General features: G+C 54.0%; 2 protein-coding genes across 4 annotated transcripts; both read right to left on the reverse strand.

The window, feature by feature from the left end:
• Positions 1 to 11,198: 11,198 nt before the first annotated feature.
• Positions 11,199 to 18,810, reverse strand: FAM50A (family with sequence similarity 50 member A). 3 transcript variants are annotated; one of them, XM_090060874.1, is made up of 14 exons: positions 18,653 to 18,810; positions 18,247 to 18,391; positions 17,269 to 17,353; positions 16,429 to 16,528; positions 15,650 to 15,816; positions 15,487 to 15,563; positions 14,571 to 14,637; positions 14,147 to 14,208; positions 13,898 to 13,974; positions 13,665 to 13,719; positions 13,402 to 13,450; positions 13,149 to 13,219; positions 12,478 to 12,588; positions 11,199 to 11,358 (listed from the first exon to the last, which is right to left on the reverse strand). In XM_090060874.1, exons 2-14 carry the CDS (start codon positions 18,355 to 18,357, stop codon positions 11,350 to 11,352), a joined length of 1,041 nt encoding a protein of 346 aa, XP_089917000.1. In that variant the 5' UTR covers positions 18,358 to 18,391; positions 18,653 to 18,810; the 3' UTR covers positions 11,199 to 11,349. The 3 variants fall into 3 exon arrangements, with proteins under 3 accessions (XP_089917000.1, XP_089917001.1, XP_089916999.1); XM_090060875.1 differs by lacking the exon at positions 18,653 to 18,810 and having other exon boundaries at positions 15,698 to 15,816; positions 18,247 to 18,646; XM_090060873.1 differs by lacking the exon at positions 18,653 to 18,810 and having other exon boundaries at positions 18,247 to 18,646.
• A 325-nt stretch (positions 18,811 to 19,135) lies between these two features.
• On the reverse strand, positions 19,136 to 25,920 carry GDI1 (GDP dissociation inhibitor 1). Its single transcript, XM_090060934.1, is given in 8 exon segments — positions 19,136 to 20,172; positions 20,730 to 20,784; positions 21,811 to 21,982; positions 22,251 to 22,329; positions 24,273 to 24,372; positions 24,618 to 24,708; positions 24,710 to 24,723; positions 25,247 to 25,920. Coding segments are annotated over 7 exon segments (516 nt in total). The 5' UTR covers positions 25,289 to 25,920; the 3' UTR covers positions 19,136 to 20,172; positions 20,730 to 20,766.
• Positions 25,921 to 26,001: the final 81 nt, after the last annotated feature.

A 26,001-nucleotide genomic window follows, 5' to 3' on the forward strand; every position in this document is an offset into this window, starting at 1 on the left:
CAGGTCTATGCATCTGTCCATCACCCCCCTGCATGTCTGCATCCATCCATCCCTCCATCCTGACATCTCTCCATCCCCATCTCCCCACCCCAGTCTCCTGTCCCAATGCCTCACCTGCCCTCCCACCCTCTGGCATCTGTCCATGGCCATGTTGCACCCTCCAAAGCTGCTTCTCTGTCTCCATGTCTGTCTCCATCTGTCCATCCACCTGCATCTGCCCACCTCCCATTGATTCACCCATCCATCCATGCACCTTTCTGTCCACCACCCATCCAGCTGTTCATTTGCCCAGCCATTCATCCATCAATATGCATATCCCTTCATCTGTCCATCCACCATCTCTTTCTCCATCCATCCATCTCCTACCAGCCATCATCCATCACCTGCCCTTTCTCCATCCCTCCCTCCTTGTGTCTGTCCCTGCATCTGTCCATCCCCATTTCTCTCCATCATCTTTCTGCATATGTAAACAGACATATGTATTATGGTAAACACACACATACATATATACACACACACACACACACATACATATATACACACACACACACACACATACACACACACATATATATATACACACACACACACACACACACACACATACACACACACATATATATATACACACACACACACATACACACACACATACACACACACATACATACACATATATATATATACACACACACACACACACACACACATATACACACACACACACACACACACACACACATATACACACACACATACACATATATACACACACACACACACACACACACACACATACACATATATACACACACACACACACACACACACATATATACACATATATATACACACACACACACACACACACACACACACACACATATAATTATATCCATATAGGCATGTGTATGTACACATACACATGTATAAACCACACCCAAATCTACAAGCCATTTTGTATTGCAAAGTGCTTTGTATATGGCTTTAGATAAATATGATTTTTTTCCAGGAATGCTGTATTTAACCATGTTTTCTATATCTGAGTATCTTGTTTTCTCTCCTCTGCTTGGGTAAGCTGAAAAGAAGCCGGAGATACTGTGTAGGCAAATACCTGTAGCTTTTATTTAGGCCTTTTGTCTAGGGATACACCCTTTTATTTACTGTAAACAAAAAGGCATGGAGTTAAATCACTAAGCAGGAGGGACTAGACTCCTGGCCTAATTGGCTATCTGGGCAGTGTTTTGGGGTCTTTTAAATTAATTGATTAAGAGGAAAAACTGATTGGAAAAGCTTGGGTGGTGTCTTGGCCAGGTATATAGTAATAACTCAACTAAGTCTCAGCCTCTTTCTCCTGGGACTATTGAGAGCTGCAAAGCTGAACAGGGAGCTGTAGAAACTGCTCCCTACGCGTGAGTCTCCCCCCTCTGCACTAGAGAAGCAAGTTGGCGCTATGTGAAATGGGAACCCAAGGCAAAGGGAAAGAGTCCATGTCCTTTTCCTTTTTTTCCCCCCTTTTGCTTTTCCTGAATTTTGGAATGGGATAATATCATGGGGCTATTCATCCCTGGAACAGACTTGACTGGGGTTGGAGCCTGCCAGTTTTTGCTGAGAGATCTGGGCCATTATTAAAAACTTGGCATGCTTTAGGCCAAAGCTAAAAGCCTGGCACGTTTGTTGCTGTTGCGACTACTTTTGGCCTCAGCCTAGCTGTGTAGCCTGAACCCTAGCAGTTTTGGTCAGGATAGGTATTACCCCCCTTTCTTGTTTTGCAACTGTTGGGTATCAAGCTTAGCTGTACAGCTGAGGCAGGCTGCATATTCAGACCCAGCGTAAATAGGTCTGGCACCCTTTTGCTTGGCCCAGATCTCAGTGCAGGCTTGGCCAAGCCATTTTTTGAGCTCTCTTACAGTTTTCTCACCCAGCATACTTGCAGGCTTAGGACTAGGAATTTTGAGAGTGCAGTATACTAACTGAAGCCACAAGCCACCATGTAGAAGTGGAGATCAACACCCTACAGCTTTCCAAGGAGCAACGAGGGGGCCCTTGCACCACAGAAGGACCCACACTCACTAGCAGTTCCCTAAGATGCAGCATAAGCCTAAGGAGCAGCTTACAGGACTCTCCTGCTAAGCAGCAGGGATAGGAGCACAGGCTCCATGAAACTAACCCTTGGGTGAACCCCCCACGTCTTAGACTGCCTGGGCATGGCTGGAGTCTCCCCAGAAGGGGTGCAAACTAGAGACTGTACTTTGTAGTTGGTAGTATTTTAAATTGCATTTGGTGTTTTCCTTTGTTTTCTATAATAAATCTGTCCTTTTATGTTTACGTCGCTTGTGAGGAGGGGTTTTGCAGGACACCCCAGCCAAATTCAGTGGTCCCAGACTTCTGGGTGGGGGCTCAAGCTACAGGGAAAGCTTACTGGGGACCCTGAAATTCGAACCCAGCCCTTGTTGTTGTTGACTGGTGCCTGGCAGAAAAGTTACACATGTGTATTTGTGGAGGTTAGCTGTGAAATAAGCAGAGGTAACTCTGGTACACAGTCAGGTGGGTGGCCAACTGGCTTAGGGACTGCACCTAAGTGGTGGTGGATGGGTCTTTCTCTGCCTGGAAGGAGGTGGGCAGTGGGGTTCTGCAGGGTTCGGTCCTTGGACTGGTGTTATTTAATATCTTCATCCTCAACTGGGATGAGGGTGTAGACAGCACCCTCTCCAAGTTTGCAGATGATACCAAGTTATGGGGCAAAGTTAACACATCGGAGAGCAGGGAGCAGATACAGGCTGATCTGGACAGGTTGGATCAATGGGCAGAATGAAATAGGATGCAATTCAACAAAGATTAAATGCAAGGTACTCCACCTAGGGAGGAAGAATCCCCAGCACACCTTTAGGTTAGGGGATAACCTCCTCAGCAGCTGAGAGGGCTCTTCGAGTCATAGTTGACTCCAAGATGAACATGAGCTGGCAGTGTAATGAGGCCATTAACAAGGCCAACCGCACCGAGTCATACATTAGTAGATGCACGACCAACAGATCAAGGAAGGTGATGCTCCCCACTCTATGCAGCATTGATCAGGCCACAATTGGAGTACTGTGTCCAGTTTTGGGCACTGCACTTCAAGAGCGACATGAAGAATCTGGAGTGGGTTCAGAGGAGGGCCACTCGCATGATTAGTGGCCTCCATGAAAGACCCTGCAAGGGGAAGTTGAGGAATCTGGATCTCTTCAGCCTTCACAAGAGATGTCTGAAGGGAGACCTTGTAGCCGCCTATAAGTTTATCAAGGGAAGACAACAGAGAATTGGAGATGCGCTATTTACCAGAGTGCCCCTAGGGGTAACTAGGAATAATGGATGCAAACCAGTGGAGTAGATTAAAGTTAGACATTAGGAAGATTTTTTTTTTTTTTTTTTTTTTAACAATAAGGTTGGCCAGAATCTGGAATGGACTTCCAAGAGAGGTGGTACGATCACCTAACTTGGAGGTCTTCAAGAGGAGGCTTAAAGCACATATTGGGGTCATCTGACCTCGATCCCCTTTCCTGCCAGGGGCAGGGCACAAAGATCCTTTGTGGTTCCTTCTGACTCCACAATCTATGAATCTATTAATAAGCAGTCATGGACCAAGCATCAGCAGCATCACCAGGATGTGATGAGGACAGCAGATGGCAATGGTTTCTTTCCTGAAAAGTCATATACAGTAAAAGTTCTGCTAACCAGCTTCTTACAAGCCAGCATGCTCTACTAACTGGCATGCCGGCGTGTAAGATAAAGTGAAACCGGAAGTGCCCACCGTGGCACTTCCAGTTTCTCTGAGCCCCCATGGCCCAGGGCAAAGCAGCCTGCGCTGCCAGGCCCCCATGGCCCAGGGGCATAACAGGTAGTGTGGGGCTCTGCAGGGCCTGCAGGAGGATGGCAATGCAGTGGGAGGCGTGGCGGGACTCCCCAGAAGCGGTGGCTAGGGCTGGTCAATTAACTGGCATATTTTGTTGTTATCTGGCATCCCCCCATTCCCAGGGTATGCCGGATAACAGCTTTTACTGTATATCTTTTGAGGGTGCTGTGACATGGTGAACACAGGTCGCCACTATAATAAGCCTGCCTAGCCCTCAGCCATGGGTTGATAAGTTCTCAACAGTGAAGCAGGTGGAAGAAGATGTTAGAATTTCAATGACTGTGAAGGTGAATGAAAGCTGCAGCAGAATGAGGTCCCCAGTTGTTTTGGTCCCCTCGTCATTGGATCAAGGCCCCTTTCCATTAAGAGCTGTTTGGAAGCTGATGTGCAGCAGCTTCTCCTCAATAAAGTCATTCACAGGCATATTCCTCAAGCCCTTCGGTGATGAGCTAATGGCAACAGGAGCAGGATTATGAGGTCTGGAAGCTCCTAGTCATAAACTGGCATGAAGGCAGCAATTACAAGAAGGTTGTCTAAGACTTGGACAAGACAGGAGCATAGTTCAGCAGAATCCGCTCTGCTCACCCTACGTGAGGAGGGGGCTAGAAAAGGTGCCCTAAACATAGCCGGTCTACCTTCTTCCTGACTGGATAACCTTGTCCAGTGGGATCACCTTTACTGCAGTCAAAAATACCAGCAAAGACACACCATAATTTTCAGGACCTGGAATATCATGACCCTCATAAATAACCCTAATAGTGAATGTCTAGAGTGCCACTCTGCAATCGTGGCTTGAGAACTCAGGTGACACAACACTGATGTAGCTGCACTGAGTGAGACCCAGCAAGCGAGAAATGAGCAGCAATAAAGAACAAGGAGAATGCTGATTTCACAGAGTTGGTTTTGCCATTAAGAATTAACTCATAAGCCAACTCAATGCATTCCTTATTGAAATTAATGAGCGATTCATGACTCTGTCTTAAACTTGTAGGGCACCAATATGCCACCGTCATCAGCACGTATGCACTGACTTTTGACACCGCCGATGAAATCAAGGAGGAATTCTACACCACCCTTGACCAAAGTCCTTTTTGACATTCTGGAGGGAGACAGACTTATTCTTCTTGGTGACTGCAAATGTCAGAGTCAGAAGGCACCCTAACCACTGGAACGGAACCATTTGCAAGGAAGAAATAGGAAAGGTCAACTCCAGTGGCATCCTTCTCTTGATCAAACATACACCATCACTAACACCCTGTTCTGCCAATAAAACAGGCACAAGACATCATGGCAACATCTACAATCTAAGCATTGACACCTGGTTGACTATGTCATTGTCCATGCCTGGGATCACAAAGATGTCCAACATCACCCAAGCTATGCTAGGAGCTAATGATTTCTGGACTGATCACCGGCTCATCTCTGCTTGGTCATGTCACTCAAACTGGCTCCCAAATGATGGCTACAGCAGAAGCAATGCTGATGGAAGATCAATGTTGAAGGACTCTAGGACCCAAGCAAGTGAGACTTCTTTCCCCCATGTCTCAATGAAAAACTAGTGCATTCCAATCAACAAGAGAATGTTAGCAGCACATGGGATGCCCTCAAGGCCACCATCATCAGCAACTGCAAAGAGACAATTGAATTCTCTACCAGGAAACATCAAGACTGGTTTAATGAGAATGACAAGGAGGTCAAGAGTTGATCATTCACAAGTGTAAGGCCTTTTGTGCTGGCAAAACACCAAGTCCAAGCAAGAAATTAGATCTCCAACAAGCCAAGGCATAGGTCCAAAGAAGGACCCACAACTTGAAGAACAAATGGTAGGAAGACTAGGCAAAGGAGATTCACTGACATCCATGATATGCATGGTTTCTCCAGTGCCATCAAATCCATCTACAATCCAAGCACTTGAGGACCAAACCCCTTGAGACCTAAGGATAGAGGAGACCTGATCAAGGAAAGGGGAGCTATCACTGCCCATGGGAAGGAGCATTTTGAAGAACTTCTCAGTTGAAACTCTGTTATTGATGAGAATGTTCTCAACTCCATTTACAACTCCTAGTTGGAGATGATCTTGGAATCCCTCCAACCCTTGACAAGATGAGGAAGGCCATCAAGCAGAGGAAGATTGACAAAGCGTATGGAACAGATGGAATCCCTACAACAATCTTCAATGATTTGTGACAATCTTCAAGAAAGGAGATAAGTCCAACTGGACTAGACAGAGTGCAAGACTTCCATCTAACCCAGGAGGTGCACAGCCCCACCGGGGGGGACGCCTTGTTGGACCTAGTGCTGGCCACGAGTGATGACCTGGTGAGGGGGCTGCAAGTGCTCGACCACCTGGGCGACAGCGATCATCACCTGCTGGAATTTACCATCCAGCACAAGGTGGCAAAGGCATGAAGTAAGGCAGCAGCCCTAGATTTTAGGAGGGCAAACATCAACGAGCTAAGGAGGACAGTTGGGGATGCGCTGAGGTCCAAAAGGGGAGGGGGGCCAGATGTCCAAGGAGAGTGGTTGCTCCTTAAGAAGGCGATCCTCCAAGCCCAAAGGAAGGTAATCCCAATGAGGATCAAAAGGGAGCAGGAGAGCACACAAGCCTCCATGGCTCACCAGAAGCATCCGGGAATGTCTCCTTGCTAAAAAGGAGGCGTATACCCAATGGGAAGAAGGGGTCATCCCCAGGGATAACTATTCTGCAGTTGCTCTGGGATGTAGGGGGGCAGCTAGGAAGGCCAAGGCAAAGATGGAATTAGGACTAGCTTCTCAGATTAAGGACAATAAGAAGTCCTTTTTTAAATACACAGGGGGCAAAAAGAAGGTCCTGGGTAACGTGGGGCCCTTGCAGGACGCGTTGGGAAATTTGGTCATCACACCAGATGACAAAGCTAACACATTTAACGATTTCTTTGCCTCTGTCTTCCTAAGTAGGAACCAGAACAGCCACCTCCCTGCTGGGCCCCCCTCGGGCCCCAGGGGAGGCACACCTGGGCCAAAGGTTAGTGAGGAACTAGTTAGGGAGCTTCTGGAGGGGCAGGACATATTCAAGTCAGCCGGCCTGGACGATCTCCACCCTAGAGTCCTAAAGGAATTGGCCAGGATCATTGCAGGACCCCTGGCACGGCTTTATGAGCACTCATGGTGCTCTGGTGTGGTGCCAGAGGACTGGAAGAGGGTGAACGTGGTTCATCTTCAAAAAGGGGAGGAAGGAGGACCCAGGGAACTACAGGCCAGTTAGTCTTAACCTCGAACCTAGGCAAGTTGTTCGAGAAAATTATTCTGGCACACATCCATGAGGGGCCAGCAGGGGACTGCATGTTTAGGGTCAACCAACACGGGTTCATCAGTGGCAGGTCCTGTCAGACCAACCTGGTGGCCTTCTATGATCAGATCACCAGATCATTAGCTGCAGGGGTAGCAGTGGACATAGTCTTCCTGGACTTCCGGAAGGCATTCGACACGGTCTCTCACCCCGTTCTCATTAAGAAACTGGAGGACTGTGATGTCAACATCCACACAGTCAAATGAGTCGCCAACTGGCTGGAGGGCCGCACCCAGAGGGCGGTGGTGGATGGGTCCTTCTCAACCTGGAAGGACGTGGGCAGTGGGGTTCTGCAGGGCTCGGTCCTCGGGCCTGCACTGTTCAACATCTTCATCAGTGACTTGGACGAGGGGGTAAAAAGCACCCTGTTCAAATTTGCTGATGACACTAAGATGTGGGGGGATGTGGGCACACTAGAAGGAAGCATCAGGCTACAATCAGACCTAGACAGGCTACAAGGGTGGGCAGATGTGAATAGCATAGGATTCAACACAGACAAGTGCAAGGTGATGCACCTGGGGAGGAAGAACCAGCACCATACCTACAGGTTGGGGAACTCCCCTTGTCAGCACAGAGGCAGAAAAGGATCTTGGAGTCATAATTGACTCCAAGATGAACATGGGCCGGCGGTGTGGAGAGGCAGTCAGGAAGGCCAACTGCACCTTGTCATGCATTCACAGATGCATCTCAAGCAGGTCCAAAGAGGTGATCCCCCTCTATGCAGCACTGGTCAGGCCACAGCTGGAGTACTGCGTCCAGTTCTGGGCGCTGCACTTCAAGAAGGATGTGGATGGCATCGAGAGGGCCCAGAGGAGGGCCACTCGCATGATCAGGGTACAACAGGGCAGGCCCTACGAGGACAGGCTATGGGTCCTGAACCTGTTCAGTCTCCAAAAGAGAAGGCTGAGCGGGGATCTAGTGGCCTGTTATAAACTAGTCAGGGGGGATCAGCAGGCACTGGGGGAGTCACTGTTCCCCCGTGCACTGCCAGGAGTGACCAGGAATAATGGTCACAAGCTGGCAGAGGGCAGGTTTAGGCTAGATATCAGGAAGCGCTACTTCATGGTCAGTGTGGCTAGGATCTGGAACCAACTTCCAGAAGTGGTGCTGGCTCCTACCCGGGGGAGGTCTTTAAGAGGAGGTTGGATGAACACCTTGCTGGGGTCGTTTTACCCCAGTATTATTTCCTGCCATGGCGGGGGGTTGGACTAGATGATCTACTCAGTTCCCTTCCGACCCTAGAAACTATGAAACTATGGAAACTACAGAGGGATCACCTGGCTGTCCACAATAGGATAGATTATTGCGAGAACCCTCCTGAACCATCTCCTTCCAAATGCTGAAGAGCTCCTCCCAGAATCCAACATAGGTTTAGGGAATCATGAGGCACAACTGGGCCCGGAGCAGCTCCACACCCAGCCATGCACACCAACAGCGCTGCTAGGGCTGGTCTCCATGGAAACCCAGGCCCCATGCTGTCACTGCACTGACACTTCTGGGGTCTCCATGGAAACTGGCTGCAATGACACAGGCAAAGGCTCCTGGGAATGGATTCCGATCACTGATCAGATCTGCCATTTTGCCCACCCCTGACCTCAAGCATGAGGATCTGGAGATTCGCAAATCCAAGGACAGTTAAAAGAGTATGACTGGAGGATCCAGAAACAAAGCAGGGCTGAGAACAAGATCAAGGAAGGTCAGAGACACAGTGTCTGAGTGTGGGACCTAGAGATTCAGGAGCCAGGGATTGGTTGAGTCAGACCAGAGCATCCACAGGCCCAGAGAAGGGGCAAAAGCTGGACTAAGGTCCATGAGTGAGAGAGACTGTGAGCCAGATGAGAGGGCCAGGAGCCCACAGAGGGACAGTATGTGGCACCAGGAGTCCCGGAGCCCAGAGAGGGCCAAATGTGGGACCAGGGTGGGCAGAGAGCTCAGGAAAATGGCTGAGTGAGGGACTTGTGGGTCCAGGGGCCCAAGGGAGCAGAGTATATGAATAGAACATCATAGTGATAACACCTGTGAGGCTTGGGGCATGGTATAGGGGCAGAACAGAACCATGAGCTTTCCCTTTAAAGCTATAGGTCCCTCTCAGCCTGCCCATGCCCCTGCAGGGCACCTATTAGGCCTGAAGGTGGGATTTCAATTAGTGGGGTCCAAGAGAGACCCTGTGTGGGAATAGTTTGACTTAAGGTTCACTTTAAGTCTCATGGACAGCCTTCCTTACCCAACTTTCAATTAAGAACAAGGCATGGGGTCTAGGGAGGATGACAGAGTTAGAGCTGGGCAGGAGCCACACAGCCACAGGCTATCCCTGTGGCCGCAAGCCTGCTACAGATGTCAACTCATGAGAGAGCATCACCCAGGACAGCTCTAAACTGAGGAAGAGTCTGCTACAGGGATCTCAGAACTTTCAAGCCTCACGACAACAGGAGATGGAAAAACAGGAGCAGCATGTCACAAACCAAATCAAGAATCCAGCACCAAGCACCCCACATGGAAACACATGTCCAAACTGCAGTAGCAGTAGCATCTCTCAATCCCAGATAGGACTCATCAGCTATCTTTGGACATAATACCAAAACTTATCTCCAGGGCCACCCATGATGCCCCTAGAACCCCACCAGCCCTTTTCAACTTCATCCCACTTAAGGCATTGCAGGGAGTGAAGAGGTCATTGCCTAATGCATTTACCTTTCAGATAAAGGGAGGCTGCCCCAGGGCTTTCCAAGCTTGACCTCATGCTCCTGAGCTCAGGTCTCTCTACTCTTCTCCTCAAGGGCTAATTAGGTGGCTCTGACCACCCCTTAGACCACATCCATGCCTTGCAGATATCACTGTTCACTATTGAACTGTCTGCCCACACCTGGGCACTTCACCTATCTGGGCTACTCCCTTGTACGACTTGCGGGTCCCTGACCTGGATCCTGCCTCTCCTGAGCTACTGGGCCCCTGGCCCCCAGCTCCACCCTCCTCTGGGTTCCTGACCTTGTCTGGCTCCAGCAATGACCTCCCTTGACCTTTGGCCCCTCCTAGGCCTTGGCCCTACTCCTGTGAGTTGAAATCTCTAGCCTCCACAGCCCTGGCTTGCCTCTCCTGGGCTACAAGTCCCTGACTCTTCAGCAGCAGACCTGCTCATCAGCTCCTACCTTTTTGGCCCTGGCCCTGCACCCAGGTCAGCTGAGACCACTTTACCTCCCCTTGTCTCAGTCCCCAAACAACCAATCTGCTTACCTCAGCATAGGTGTTTGCCAGGAGCAGCCCTGCTGTTCAGGAGTTTATTTCTCAGCTACCAGGATCAAACTATTGCCTCAGCAAAGACTCTGGGTTTATAACCTGTAAGCCCAGCCCCCTTTTGGGTCATGTGACCCTGATCACCTCCTGCAGCACCTGCAGACTGTCCCACCTGTAGTCTGCTTTTTGGTATAGGGACATGAGCACCAAGCCTTTTATTACACACACATCCCCCAATTCCCATATTTACCCAAATCCAACACACTTCTAAATTGAAGGCAACTCCCCAGTTACCAAGGTCTGGACATAGAAAATTAATTCTTTAGTTATAATTTTCCCCAGCTAAGACTGCCTCATTGGAGGGAAGGAGGGGTTGCCTTCAATTTCTCCCAAGACTGCAGCAAGGAAAGCAGTAGCCAGGGGAGTGGACAGGTCAAAGGGCTTGACCCCCACCCTTTGCCCTGTGGTCCCCTAACTACTTACTCCCCCTCAAATGAGGAATGTTGAACAGGGAAAGACTCAAATTATATGCAAATAGATAGAAGATGCACCAGCCTGTACTTCCCCACTTTTACATCGCCTACCCACCCATCCCACTGGGTAAACCCTCTGCCCCTCCCTGTAATGCCTCCATCCCTCTGTGCTTCTGCCCAAGGCGAGTTAAAGCCTCTGCTCACTGTGCTCTGGGTTCTCAGTCCATCCTACTCCCTCCCCCAACCACCATCAAGAACAGTCCAACAGGGAAGGCAAGAGACAGGCCATTTATTTCAGGTACAGTCCAAAGAGACCAAATTAAAATGGCAAGGGGGGCAACAGCTTCATTAGTGCCCTCTCCTTAGCAGGAACTGGGCAGGGGAAGTGGGGGGGAAGGGGAGCCAGCTGGTCAAGGGTTAGCTCCTCACCGGATCTGAGAGACAGAGAGAGAGAAATGGGAGTGAACCCCTCTCCACCCCCCCCTTAATCCCAGACTTTCAAAAACTTCCTCTATTATCCTAGATCTTGTAAACCTCCCTGCATAATCCCAGACCCCCAAAACAACTTGGACCTCCCCAAAAGTAATGCTAGGCCTCCCCAAAACTACCCTACATCCCAGACCCTCAAATCTCCCCCATAATGCTAGATTTTAACTGCCCCCTAAATCCAGACCCCAAACTACCCCCCTTAATCCTAGATCCATAAATATACACCCTTAATTCCAGACACCCAAATTACTGCCATTTCTCCCAGACCCTCATAACTATCCCCGTAATCCCAGACCCCCCTTCCCCATACTTCCAGATATCCCAACACTACCATTATTCCCAAACCCTTAAAACCAGTCCACTTGATCAGTCCCCCCCAAACTGCCCCCCCAATCCTAGACCCCCAAACTAACCCTGCACTGCAGACCCCCTACACTTCCCCCCTTAATCTCATACATTGCAAAACTATCCTTAAAACTGCTCCCTTAATCCCAGGTGCTCAAAACTGCCCCCTTAATCCCAGACCTCCAAACTACTGCATTACTCGCTGTCAAAACTACCCCACATAATCAAAACACCTACATCTCACCCCCTCGATTCCAAACCCTCAAAACTCTCTCCTTAATTCCAAAAAACAAAATTACCCCCATAATCCCAGATCCCCTAAACCTAGCCCCATAACCGAAAACTATCCTGTATAATCCTGAATCCCCATAATCCCTGCCCAAAATACTACCATAAACCCCCCCAAACTAAACCCATTATTTGAAGCCCCCCAAACTACTCCACTTAGTCCCAGACCCCCAAAATGCCTGTTAACAGACCCCCAAACTACATTCATATACCAGGACCCTGCAAACCACCTATTAAGTCCCAGACCCCCAAAACCACCCTTAATTCCAGACCCAACTACCCTTTTAATCACAAACCCCTAAACTCCCCCAATAATTTCATCCCTGCCAAACTACCCTTTTCATCACATCACCCCAGACCCCACTACATTGCCAGGCTGCCCCCTATGAGCTCCCTAAAATCCCATAGAACACCCCTCCCCCCCTCCATACCGTATACTTGTCCCACTTCTTCTCGGGGTCATACGGCTCCCAGCGGCTGGCTGGGAAGATGTGCTTGTTCTTCTCATACCAGCTGCGCAGCACCACCTTCCCTGCATGCGACTGGGGGAGGTGGGGTGGGAGCAGTCAGGACAGGGCAGACTGGCCCCAATCCAGCCCCCACAAACACATGGAGTTCTACTCAGCCATTTGCCCCAGAGGTTCCACCCCAGACTTGGTCACATTGTATAGCCTAGAACAGGCCCTCATCCAGCCTGATCTGCAGTCTGGGGGAGTGGTGGAGAAATAGGACTTCCCCCACTCCATATGGTGTTATACTCAACAGTTTGCTCTAAAGGCTCCAAACCCAGAGTTGGTTGCACTGTGGGGCCTGATATGGGCCAACAGGATAATCCAGGCCTGATCTGGGGTCTGGGGGGAGTGGAAGGTTCTTCCCCCCACCCGTCCTTGCAATGCTATACTTGACCATTCACCCCAAAGCCTCCACCCCAGAGCTGGCTGCATCCTGGAACCCAACAGGAGCCCAAAGTATGAAGATGGGAGGGTGGGGGGTGTCCAATCCAGGCCTGATGCTGGGAGGACAGGGGAAATGATACACGGGCTGCTCAAGGAGTTTGGGTGTCCCCAGTCCTGCATGGGTTGGGGGGGGGGGGTCCTCTCACCTCATCCTTCTCCACAGTAGCATCACTCAGCAGCCGCACATCCTCATGGACGTCGAAGTTGAACAGGGGCCCTGGGGGGAGGGGTGGGTGGCATGAGCCCTGGAGACCCCCAGAACTGTGCTGACACCCCCAATATACCCCAGCCACCCCATCCTCTGCCTGATGCCCCCCAGACACCCTAGTATGTCCCAGGCCCCCTTGGCCCTCCCCAAATGCCCCAGCCCCCCATCAACCAAAGCGAGGGCTCACTCACCGCTTTTGCCTCGAGCTTTGGTGACAATGAAGTCATAGAAGCTGTGATGCTGCAAGGCAGGGAGAACATTAAATCTGCCTCCTCCACCCAGAACAGACTGGGGGGGGGCCTTAAACTGTGGGGGCCCCATTAAGAGTCCTCCACCACCCTCCCAGCCAGGCCAGCTCCCCCCCAGTTCCAAGGACCAGGGGAACGGGGTACAGAGATTAGGGAGGGTCAGGGGGATTTGAGAGGATCCAGGTGGATCCCCACCCCAAACTCACATGGGGGATGATAAGGTCCTCCTTGATGTACATGAGCTGCTCCACCCCAGCTGACCTGGGAGGGACAGGAAGGGGATCAGAGAAACTGTCCAAAGCTGCAGCCCCACCTTAGAAAGTTCTTATCCCCCAAATCAGCTTGGTCTGGCCTGAAGAGCCCCCCCTGAGATTCCCCCAGAATCCCAGAGACCCCCAAAACCCACTTCCCTCCCTTCAGAGCCCCCAGCCCCCATCACCGAAGCTCGCTGAAGTCCTTGCGGAGAATCTCCAGTGCCTTCTGCAGGAACTGTTGGATTGTGTTCCCCTTCTTCATCTGAGGGAGGCACAAATTGGGGGGTTTCCAGCGGGGGGAGAAACAGGTCACCCCCAACTGGGATATGTAGCCCCCCACACACACACCTGGGATTCCACCAGGCTTTGTGGGGACCCCTATGATGCTGGAGGGATGTTTTAGGGGGACCCTCCTGGCTCCCTCAGAAACCTACCTTGACTGTGCGCCGGTGGCCAGAACCATCCCAGTAGCTGAAAGTGATCTCAATCTCCTCGTCTGGGGGGAAGTGGGGGGTGAAATGGGGTCAGAGCCTCCCAAATCTCAGTCTCCCCCCCACCCCTCTGCCCAGGAACCCATGACGCTCCCTTTGATCCACCAGGTCCCTTCACATGACCCCCCAAGTTTCCCAAATGACCCCCCCAGGTGCCCCAAAGCCATCTGACCCCCAAAAGTCCCCACCAGACTGCACCATCTCCACCCTCTCCTCTGCTGAATCCCCAGGTTGAACCCCAAAACCCAGCCCCCCACTTTGTCTACCAAGACACATGTCTTTGGCGACCTCCAGCAGGGGAGGGGCTGGGACACCTGGGCTCCTCGGCCTGGCTGCCAGAGCTCCCACCAAAACCAGGCCCCCTCACTCTTGATCTTTTCCTGCTTGGCCTCCCACTCCTGGCGCAGCTCCTCACGCAGCCGGTTCTCTTCCTCCTGGGGGCAGAGAGGTTGTGGGAGGGCTGGGGGTCCCTGGGGGCCCCCAGAAAAAAATCCAGCCAGGACTAGGTTTAAATCTACAGCAAAGCCAGGTGGATGCCAGTGCAAATATACAGTATATGGGCTTATTCCAGGACAAAATTACCCCAGGATTATAGGACCAGAACCAGGACACATGGGTTCCATGACATGGTAGGGCTGAGCAGGGGCAGGGGGGCATGGAGCAGGGGAAGGCTATGAGCCCAGATGCCCGGGTTCCCTGCTTGTGAAGCCAAAACACCTAGGTTCTGTGCTATTATGCGGTCTAAGAGGGCCTCACAGCAACAAGGCTGGGAGCTCAGACACCTAGGTTTTCTAGTTTTAGAAGCAGAACACCCGGGGGTGGAGGGAACCCATATGCCTGAAGTCTCATGGGAATGGGACTGGGAGCCCAGATGCCTGGGTTCTCCCACAGCTCTGGGAGGGAAGTGGAGTCTAAGGACTTAGAGCAGGGTTCAGGGGAGCCTGGATACCTGTGCTCTCTGGCCAGTGCCAAGATACCTAGGTTCTCTGTTATGGTGAGGTCTGGGGGGTCATAGCAGGAAGGGCTGGGAGCCTGGATGCCTGGGTGCTCCCCCAGCTCTAGGGAGTTAGAGCAAAGTCAGTGAAGAGCTGAGAGCCTGGATGCCTGGGTTCCCTGGCCTGAGACCCCAGGGTACCCAGGCCCTTTCCCTGCCCCCAGATGCCTGCATTTCCTTCCAGCTTGGGATGGGGAGTAGAGCCTGGGTGGGAGCAAGCAGGTAGGGCTGGGGGCCTGGGTTCCTAGCCTAAGATGCCAGATGACTGGATCCTTCCCTCACCCATTACCTCACGGTCCCGATCTGGGAGGAAGCTGGTGTCCACATCTGGGTTCTTCCCCAGTTTCCGCCTCTTAGGGGGCTGCTCTGTTGGGGGGGGAGGGACACTAGGTGAGCCCCCCTGATTTCCCCTGCCAGCCCTGGAGGGCTCCAAACCCCACCTCCAGACCCACCATCTTTGTCGGGGTCATCATCGGGGGGAGACCCAGTGCCTTCCTCACCCCCCACTTCCTCCTCCTCCTCTTCCTCCTCCTCCTCCTCGTCCAGGGAGAAGCTGAGGCTGGAAATCTGCCGCTTCTGCTCCTGCTTCAGTGCTCGCTCCCGCAGCCGCTCCAGCTTCCTACAGGCCCCAAAAGCAAGGCGTTGTGGCAGCCCCCCAGGACTGGGGGGGGGGGGGCTGAATGCTAACCCCAAAACACAGCCCCTCCATCCCCCCACCTGCCCTGGAGGGAAAAAGGAAGCCCAGGAGTTTCCCTTCTGGCAAGGGGCTCTCTAGGAGAACTGCGAAGCTACGGCCTGGATGCCTGGGTTGGCGCCAGGGTGGGGCGGGCAGAGTAGGGAACTCAATTGACTGGGTTCCCTTATGGGGAGAGAGCCAAGACACCTGAGCTCTAGAAGAGAAGGGACTGGGAGCCTGGATGCCTGGGTTCACTGGGCGGAGGGTGTTGGGGATAAGAGTAGGTCAGTTGGGAGCCTGAATGCCTGGGTTTTCCGTGTGGAGGGGAGCCGAGTGCCTGGACACCTGAGCTCTAGAACAGGAGAAGGGACTGGGGAGTAAGAGAACAGTGGGGCTGGGAAGCCAGATGCCTGCGTTCTCTGGGTGGAACGCAACATCCTGAGTGTGGGACGTCACAGCAGGTCACCCAGATGCCTGGGTTCCCTGGTCCCCCCTCCCCACCAACCTGCCCCTGGCCCTCCCCACCATGACCCCCTCCACCCCAACCATGCTCACAGCTGCAGCTCCTTGCACTGCTCCCTCTTGGCCAGCTGCCGCTCCCGCTCCTTCACCAGTGCCTCCTGCTTTGCCTTCATGTCATTCAGTGTCACCAGCCCTGGGAGGGGAGGCCAGATGCCTGGGTCCCTTGGGACACCCTGGCACCAGGAGGGGCGCGGCCAGGAGAGGGTTACCACCCCATGAAGCCTAGATGCTCAAGTCCCCCAGCCTGATAACCAAGATGCCTGGGTACTCTGGGAGGGGGGTTGGAGCCCAGATGCCTGGGGTCTCTGGTCTTAGAACCAGGATGCCTGGGTCCCATGCCAGGGCCCTAGTGGGAATCCTGGACACCTGGGTTCTCTTTACAGCTTCAGAAGGGGTGTTGCAGGTTGGTAGGCTAAAGGTGTGTGTGTGGGGGGGTGTCTCCCAGATGCCTGGGTTCTCCAGTCTCAGAACCCAGATGCCTGGGTCCCATCCCAGGGGCCTAGTGGGAAGCCTGGATGCCTGGGTTCTTTCCATGGCTCTAGGAGAGGCATGGGATATGGGCAGGCTAAGGGCAGGGGTCCTGGATGCTTGGATTGTCTTCACAGTTCTGGAAGAGATGCAGAAGGCTGGCAGGCTAAGTTGGGGGGGAAGGGTGCGTCCCAGACACCTGGGAAGGGTGTGGAAGGCAGGCTAAGGTCTCCCAGACACCTGGGTTCTCTGGTCTCGGAACCTGGACACCTAGGTCCCATCCCTGCTTCAGGAAACCCTGTAGGGTCTGTTGAGAAGCCTGGGTGCCTGAGTTCTCTCCTTAGGTCTGGGGGGACCTAGCAGAGTAAGGGTGGGGGGCACCTCCCAGACACCTGGGTCCCTTACCCACAGTGCTGGATTTGAGCTCAGCCTCCACTGCATCATAGTGAGCCGAGAACTTCTTATCAATGTTCGACTTCATAATGTTCTCCTGTAGGAGAGGTTGGGGGTCAGATCAGCCCTGCACCCACTGCCATAGGTAGAGCCCCTCCACCACTAACCCCCAATGGATCTCACCTCTACCCATCCCTTTCCTCTCTCTCCAGGCTCTTAGTCCCCCAGTGATTCCCCCTGAAATCCCTGATGCTCCCACAGTATAAACTGGGTTTGGGAGCACCCCAACCCATTTCCTCGGGAACACCGCCTCCCCGAATCTCTCACGATCCCCACAGTCCAAGACCCCCCCACTGTATACTGGCTTGGGAAGTACAGGTGCAGCTCTAGGGTGCACTTTGGGATTTTGGGGTACAGGGAGGTCCCTCCAACCTGTTTCCCAAGAGTTACTGTTTCTCCCAAACTTCTCGGGCCCCGTTCACCAAGTCCCAGACGCCCCAATACCACAGGCTGGGGCTTGGGGTACAGGCTGAATTTGAGGGTATACCTGGCCTCCCACCCCTCTCCTCTTGGATCCCTGACTCCCCAACACTGTAGACTGGAGGTTAGGAGTACAGCTTAGGGTTTTGAGATCCCTCCAACCAATTGCACAGGGGATAATGCCCTCCCCCAGGCCTCAGCCCCCTCCCCCCAGTGCACAGGCTGGCTTCAGAGACACAGACTAGGATTTTGGGAGTACAGGGAGCCCCTGCAACTCATTTCCAGGGGGACGCCGTCTCTCTCCAGCCTCTCAGCCTCCACCCTCTGGATCCCTGCCGTCCCCACACCTCAGGCTGGCTTTAGGAATTCAGGCTAGAGGTCTGGGGGATGGCCCAGGGCCCTCCTGAGGGACTCTGTCTTTCCCCAGCCACTCGTTCCCCCCACCAGGGATCCCTGTCCCCAGGCCCCAGCTGGACAGAGTGGGGCTTCAGGGTGCAGGGGCCCTCAAACCTCGGCAATGCGCTGCCTCATCTGCTCCATGTGCTCCCGCTGCCTCTCGCGCTTCTTCATCAACTGCAGGGCTCGGCCTGCCTCGCTTGCTGCCCCCTTGTACTGCGCCATGGTGGGGTCGGGGGCCGGGGTCAGTGACCAAAGCCTGGGGGTCAGGGGTAAAAGCCTGGGATTGGGGGGCAGAGGCAGGAGCCAGCACTTAGGGCGGATAGGGGCCACAGGTCAGGGCTAGGCAGCAGGCCCGGGCAGTTGGGAAATCCCGATTTCAGGAGGGGGGGCACCCCTTGCTGGTGACGTAGGCGGTTCCCGGGGGGGTCACGTAGCCCTGGGTTAAACCAGGGTGGAGGCTGGGGGTTGCAAGGCTACCGCAGCAGCGACGGATCCTATGCCCGGGCGCAGTTGTTACCTCACTGCCGCGCGCCGTGACGCACGGGAGAACGCAACACCCGGAAAGAGGAAGGTCCCACCCCGTGTCTCCAACGCAGAAACAAATCAGCTGCCGCGGTCTGACGCCCACCGCCGCGGGGGCTGTTTGTGAAGGTTGCAGAGCACACAGGGCATGGGCGCACTACCGGAAGTGCGGGGGTGGGACTTGCCTTGACGGACAGGCCCCGAGAAGAAACTGGAGTGGCTCGACCGCGGTGAATCTGGATCAAGACAGCGCTTTCCTGTGATGCGACTGGAGGGAACGGCGTAGTTCCTGGCGCCGGCGTGTGAACATAAGCTAGTTCGGGTTAAACTGGCCCTCCTTTCCCCCCTAACATGTCCACGATGACCTGTCCCCTCCATAATTCCCCAAAAGGACCTCCCCTCCCTCGGGCTCCCCATAATCACCTCCGCCCCCCGCCCCAAAAAAAAAGAAAAAAAACCAAACACCCAGCAGGCCAGGAAGGATTCAGACTGTTTTTATTGACCACTGGGCAGAGGTGATGTGAGGGGAGGGGCTGGGGGTTGTGAGCCCAAAAACACCGGTGACACAATAGATAAAGTCTCTTGGGGGGGGGGGTCCGGGTCAGGGATCCCAAATTATCCCCCTTGCCCCCTTCCCATCTCGAGTCTGCAGCACAGCAACACTCAGACCTCTTGATTAATACATTAAATTACAAGCAGCAAAAAAAAAAAAAAAGGATTGGGGTAGGCAGGGGCATTCCCGTGTCTAGCCCCCCGGGCTCCAGCCCCCAAATTCCAGCACGCAGATGCACACAAACCTTGTCACACAGGGAGAGAGGAGGCACAGAGGAGACAAGGGTGTGAGATCCATTGGGGGGAGCCCCAGTATCCAAGGCACACCCTACTCTAGCAGATACCCGAGCCCTCCAAGAAAGGTACAGGGGCCCTGGGAATGATGGACAGCCCCCATTACTCAAAAAGCCAATGCTGGGGTGCAGAGGAGACACTGCACATTAGACACCACAGGGGAAGAGACTGGGATTCCCAGTTAAGTGCCAAGCGGGGGAGGCAGGATGGTACAAAGCCTGGATCCCAAGTAACTGAGGGGTGCCTCCATCCCAGGGGCTCAGGGATGCAGAAAATCCTGGGTAGCCTCAAGGCAGGGGAGGGGAAGGGCTCAGGATATGAGAAGGTGAGTTGTGGAAGAAACCCCAACAAATTAGGGGGTGCCAGGGCTCCCCCGACTTTGGGCCCAGGGATGGAAGTGGGGGTCTCCACACATTGGTCCCAAGAGAATGTGGTGGGCTGGAGCCACCCTGCCTGTCCAGGGAGGTTCCAAGTGGGTGCTGGGGGGGGGCGCAGGGGATGATGTGGGGCTCCAGGTCAGGGCTCATCTTTGCTGAAGACATCATTTTGGCGCCACTTTATTGCTTCAAAGTCAAAGGCAGACCCCATCATGTGGCAGAAAAGGTCCTTGATGTCAGCACACGTTGTCTCAAAGTGGGCTGTAGCATCATACAACCGTGAGCAGAATACCTTGGGGGGGTAAGGGAAAAAGAGATCAGTGTCCTGCCCCTGTCTGTACATGTCCCCCCTTCCTGCAAAGGTTTCACCTCCACTTACTGTGTGGGCCTACCCCTTCTCCCACCAGCCCTGTCCCCACTTTCTATACAGGCCCTGCCCCTTCCCTCAGTTCTTATACATACCCAACCCTTTTCTGTACAGCTTTCACCTCTATTTCCTGTGTGCCCCACCTATACTTCCTGCAAAGACCTCCCCCACTTCTTGCACAGATCCTATCCTTTCCCCATATCCTAACCTAACCCCTTCCCCCACTTCCTATATAGGCCCCACCCCTTCCTCACTTACTAAATACTCCACTCCACCCCCACATCCTGTATAGGCCCTACCCCCCCTCCCTATACTAGCCCCACCTTTCTCCCACTTCCTATATGCACCCTATCCCTTTCCCTAGTCACTCCCCACACCAGACCTTTCCCCTTTCTTGCAATGCCCCTACTTCCCAAGCTCCTCCCACCTGCCCTTACCTCCCCCTGGAATTTGGGCTGCTGGGGGGCACAGGAGGGTCATACCTGACTCTCAGTCCCATCGTCTGTGGGTTCATAGAGGTCACTGATGGATACAAACCTGGGGAGGTGGGGAAATGCAGGGGTGAGGCCTGATACTCTCTAGTCCCCCACCCACCCAGCTGAACACCCACCCTGGGCTCAGTCCCCCTACCTTGGCCTCTGAAACCTCAGCTTCCACTCCCTGACCCCAACATCCTCATTCCTGCCATATGGTTGACTCCTGCCCCTTGATTCCATCCCTCACAGACTTCCAAGTGCCCACACACACCCTCTGCTGACCCTTAACCTCATCCCCACAGCCCCCTCATCCTGCTGTGCTTCCTAGGTACCCTCCCCACACCCCTGCTGTTGACCCTTGAGCCCCCTGACTCCTGGGGGAGGGATCTTCACTTCTGTTCAATGGGCTCCAGCAGGGCCAGGGCAGGGGTCAGCTCCTCCTCGGGCTCTGGCGTCTCCACCGTGCTGCTGGCAATGGCGATAAACTTCCCTGGTGCTGCTACGTTGTGAGCCGATGACACCATACACACATAGATGTCTGCACATGTTCTCCCTTACTCACATGTGAATACAACACAGGCTGCGGTCACGCAGATCTGGGGGGGTCTCCTTGTCTGCCTAGTGGGGATATCCCCACTCCAGCCCTGCCCCCTTCTAGACATGCCCCATTTTGGCTCTGCCCCCAGTGGTGTGTTCCCTAGTAGCATCACTCCATTGCTGGGCATTTCCTGTCCCCTAGTGTGCCCATCTCTCCCCTTGCTCTTTATAGATGGTTCCTCTAGCTCTGTTCCCTGCTCTTGCTCCATCTTTGGGGAGCATGTCCCAATCTATCGTGTTTCCCCTCTGCACGTGAGTCTCCCAGTAGCCCCACCCCCTGCTGGCTCGCTCTCTCCTCCAGCCTCTTGTATGAATACCCATCTCTAACTTTACCCCCTGCTCAGCACTTGCCTGGTTCCACCACTAGTAGGTGTCCCAAACTAACTCTGCCCAACAGGTGTGTCCTCCCGCCACTGAACATCTCTCCCCTACAGTGCCTTAAAGCATGTAGCTATGCAACTCCACCCTTCCCCTGGCCCCACTCCTATACCCGAGTGGCGTCCAAGCTGATTCTGAGGCAGCATAATCTGGCAGGAAGCAGTGTCTCCGGTGCCAGCCACAGGGTGTGCAAGGAGGCAAATGGCACGGATGACACATCCAGCTCGGCGCAGGCGGTCAGGGACATAACTGGGGTCACACAGCACCTGCTGGCTCCGTGCCACCTGAGGAGGAATAAGGGACAGGAAGGTGAGGCAGGGCGCCTCAATCTACCCCCCCACCCCACGATCCAGCTCCCACAAAGGCACCAGGGACCCAGGACTGGGCACCCCAGGTCATTCTCAAACTAGTGACACTCCAAATAGCATCCCCAAGATCCACCTCCCCATAGGGGTCTGGAAAATGCCCACCCCCCACAGTACAGTGCCCCACTCCCCCCAGCCCCAGGGGGTGTGTAGAGGGTTGGGGGGGGGGAGGGTCTCCCCTGCTCACCTCCCCTTCAGAGCGTGCCAATGATTCACTGTATAATTTGATGTGCCGGACGGTCTCTCCACAGGGCTCGTCCAAGTAGCTGGGGGAAAGAGGGAGTAAGAAAGGACTACAGGTCAGGAGTCAGAGGCACCATGGGAGGCCATGGATCAGAAGTGAGGGGCAGCATGGGGTAGTGGTGGGGGGCTGCAGGTCAGGAGTGAGGGGCACCATGAAAGGTCATGCCTAGGGCATGCCGGGAGGACTGCTCCCTGTCACTTGCTCATCGGTGCAGTAGAGGGCCAAGACATGACCTGTTGCCCAGGGGGTGGGGCCTAGGGGCTGTGCGAGTGGCCTGTGCAAGGGGCCAAGGCACTGTCACTTACTTGGGGCAGGAGTACAGGACCAGGGCAAGGTCATGGACAGGGCCCAGGGCTGTCACTTACTCAGCACAGTAGAGGGCCAGGACGTGTCTATGGGCAGGACCCATGGCCTAGGAGTTAGAGCCTATGCATGTTGATGTGGTAGAGGACTATTACAAGGCTGTGGATGTGGCCTTGAGACTGTAGATGGAACCTGTACCTAGGCAGCAGGACTTGTCACTTGCTCAGCACAGGAAAGAGACAGGGTGGGGCCCCATTCATCACTCATTTGACACGGTAAAGGCAGACAAGGCCTTGTGGACAGGGTCTAGCAGTGGGCAGGGCCAGGACTTGTCACTCACATGTCAGTGCAGTACAGTGCAGTATGGGGTCAAGGTATGGCTCTGGGCAGGCCCTGGGAGCAGTGGGTGCGGCTGGGGCAGAGCCTAGACCTATCACTCGCTCATCTGTTTGGTAGAGGGCCAGGGCGTGGCCAGTGAAGTCAACTACATCTGGGCCCAAGTCAAAGCCAGTGTAGAGGTCACGGGAGGGGGTCACATGGGGGTCAAGTTCCTCCAGGGTTGCAGGGTCATCCTCATCACAGCCAGCCACAAACACCAGGAAGCCCTGGAAGTGCTGCTTCTCAAACATGCCCATAAGGTCTGTCCCGGCCAGGGGGAGGAAGGGACAGATGTTCAACTGAGGGGGGCTTAACCCCTGCAGTGCTGCAGCCAGGGCACTTTGGGAGGGGCAGTGCCATACCTGTAGTGCTGCAGGGGTTAATACCCATACCTCAACATTGGCAGTGGTGCTGCAGGGATTGGGGTGGGGTGAGAGAGAGGGAACATTAACCCCTGCAATTCCAGAATCTCAGGTACCAGGGGAAGGGGCATTAACCCCTGCAGTACCACAAGAAATATACATTGGGGTGTTGAGACCTGCTACACAACAGCTTACTTCAGAGAGCATTAACTGTTAACTCTGCCATGCTGCAACCTATAAATGAGGATTGATAACCCTTGCAGTGCTACGGCCAATACAAGAAGACAGAAATCTCCCTGATAATGTGGACCTTGCCTGCCACGGCAGGCGGTTGGGCGGGGGGGGTGGTCCCCAGTGCTCCCTGGAAGTGAAGGCCTCAGTCTGGGAGAGTGGCCAGAGGTTGTATTAACCTCTTGCATGCTGCTCCCAGTCTTGGGGTGCCCCTGCAGAGTCCCTGCTGTTTACTGGAGATGAGAGCCTTGGTCTTGGGGGTCCCATTAACCCTGGTATACTGAGGCAGCAGGTACTCACTGGAGGCAAGGGCCTCAGTCTCAGTGGATGGCACCTTGTAGATCTTGCCACCCTTGTAAACAAAACTACCATTGACCACCTTGAAGTCGAGATATCGTGTCACCTGTGCACAGCAGCACCTTTATCAGCTGGCCTGGAGGTTGGGGGGCGGGTGGACAGATGGTGATGGGGGAATGACAGACAGACATACAACCTGATTTCAGGACCCCTCTCCACATCTTTTAGATTTGGGGACCAGCTTACCCTCTCCACTGTTTTGGGGTCTCCATGGGGGGGCCATTTTGGGGCTGCTTAATGTCAGCAAGCCCCCCCAGAACTCTTGAGAAACCTCCTCAGTTCCCCCCCACCAGTTTTGGGATCCTCCACCCCAATACTGGGGTCCCACACTCACCACTGGTCATGAGAAACTTTGGAATAAGATCGACATTCCAGGCCTGGCCGCGCCCCATTGACTCAGGGGGCCCTTCAGGGACCTCAAATCGCTTACACAGCTGGGAAGGAAGAGGAAGCACTCAACACCCACCCCGCTGGCCACCTCCCACCCAAAACTCCCTATCCCCCCAAGAGCAACCCAAGTCAGTCCAACCCCAACAGCCCCTGGATCCCAACTTCTTTCCTCCTGGGCCTCAAGCCACCCACAGTCTCTACCCTCACCCAGTGTGCACCCTTTCCTCCTGTCCTCCAGCCAATGGTGGGGCCCCAACTCCAGGCCTGAGGGTTTGGGGGGTCCCATTACCTCTTCAAGAGGGGTGATGGAGCTGCTCTCGCCCCCGTAGTATGGGTTCCGGTCCATGTGCAGAACCTTCTTCCCATTCACCGACAGGATCTGAGAGGATGCATTCCTAGGGTGGGGGAGAGTTGGGGAGAGGGCTCACCCCCACATACCAGAAGCTTTGCAGAGGAGGGCAGAACAGACCTTAATAGGGGGAATCCACTGAGCAGGGACAAGAGCCCCCATCCTGAGTGGCTTAGGGAAGGGGAAAGGCTGAGTTTGGGAGTGCAACAGGAAGCCTAATTTGGGGGAGAGGCAGAGATGGGGGTGCAATTGGGGGTGTCCCCACGAGTGCATTATGGGGGGTTATGGAGAGACTATCGAGGAGCAGCTCTAGCGATGGGGGTGAGCTGCCTTCAGGGGACTGTATTGCTGTGATGCAAAGGTGTTTCACGGTGCCTCAGGCTGGGGGCGATAAATTCTGGGTGGGGAGACTGGAGCTGGGGTTTAGGCCGGGGGCTGTTAGTAGGAAAGGGGCACGCTACAGCGTGGGGGGCTCATGCATGGGAAAGGTGCTGAATTGCAACGCTGGTCGATTGTGCGTGCGGGGGGGGAGGCTGCACTGGTGCGGGGGCCGGCGCCTCGGGCCTCACCGTCAGGCCGGTGCCCAGTATTATGACGTCATCACGAGGCATCCATGGCTCCCGCTTCTAGCCGCCACCCCTCCCGAAGAAACAAGTTCTGGCTCAACCACTGTGCGCCGCTCCCCCGAGGAGAATCCCTCCGCCTCCGGAGGAAACGTAGGTACAAATATCGGCAGGAATCGCTCAGCCACTGGAAAGCGAAGGAGAAAGAACTCCCACCTGTGGATTCTTCCGCCAATGCAAGCGAAGGAAAAATGAGTCCAGAAAAACTTCGCTGAAAAAAAAGTGGTTCGCCAGTCCCGTCTTTATCACCTCCACTTGGAGAGGGGATTAACGATAATTGCAACTGATAGGTATCCCTGCACCCATTAAGAGCCCCTTCGCCAAGTTCCGCTGCGTCTCTCACTGCCGCAGTGGGCAACCAATATTTTCCCTCTTGCTGAGGCCACCACACCTCAAAATGGGTCAGGTAGTTGTAGTACCCTTCTGCCACAGAAAATAGTGCCATATCGCCGCGAGCTCTACCTCACGTGAAGCGAAATTACGTGGTTTCTGTCCTACCAGCGAAGGAGTCCAGACCCGCTCCCCCAGCCCGGTCCATTTGTATCTTGCTGCCGGGTAGGAGCGAGAACTAGTACCGGCTCCAAACCCCATCAGCTGCACGCAGATCCCTCCGCAGCGCGGATCCCTCCGCAGCGCGAATGGAATCTCATAGCATCTACTACCAGCAGCATGACCGCTCTGCCAGATAAATTAGGCCCAAG

The sequence above is a fragment of the Crocodylus siamensis genome, chromosome 8 (assembly GCF_052110815.1).
Source record: "Crocodylus siamensis isolate JL-2025a chromosome 8, ASM5211081v1, whole genome shotgun sequence".
Classification (NCBI taxonomy): domain Eukaryota; kingdom Metazoa; phylum Chordata; order Crocodylia; family Crocodylidae; genus Crocodylus; species Crocodylus siamensis.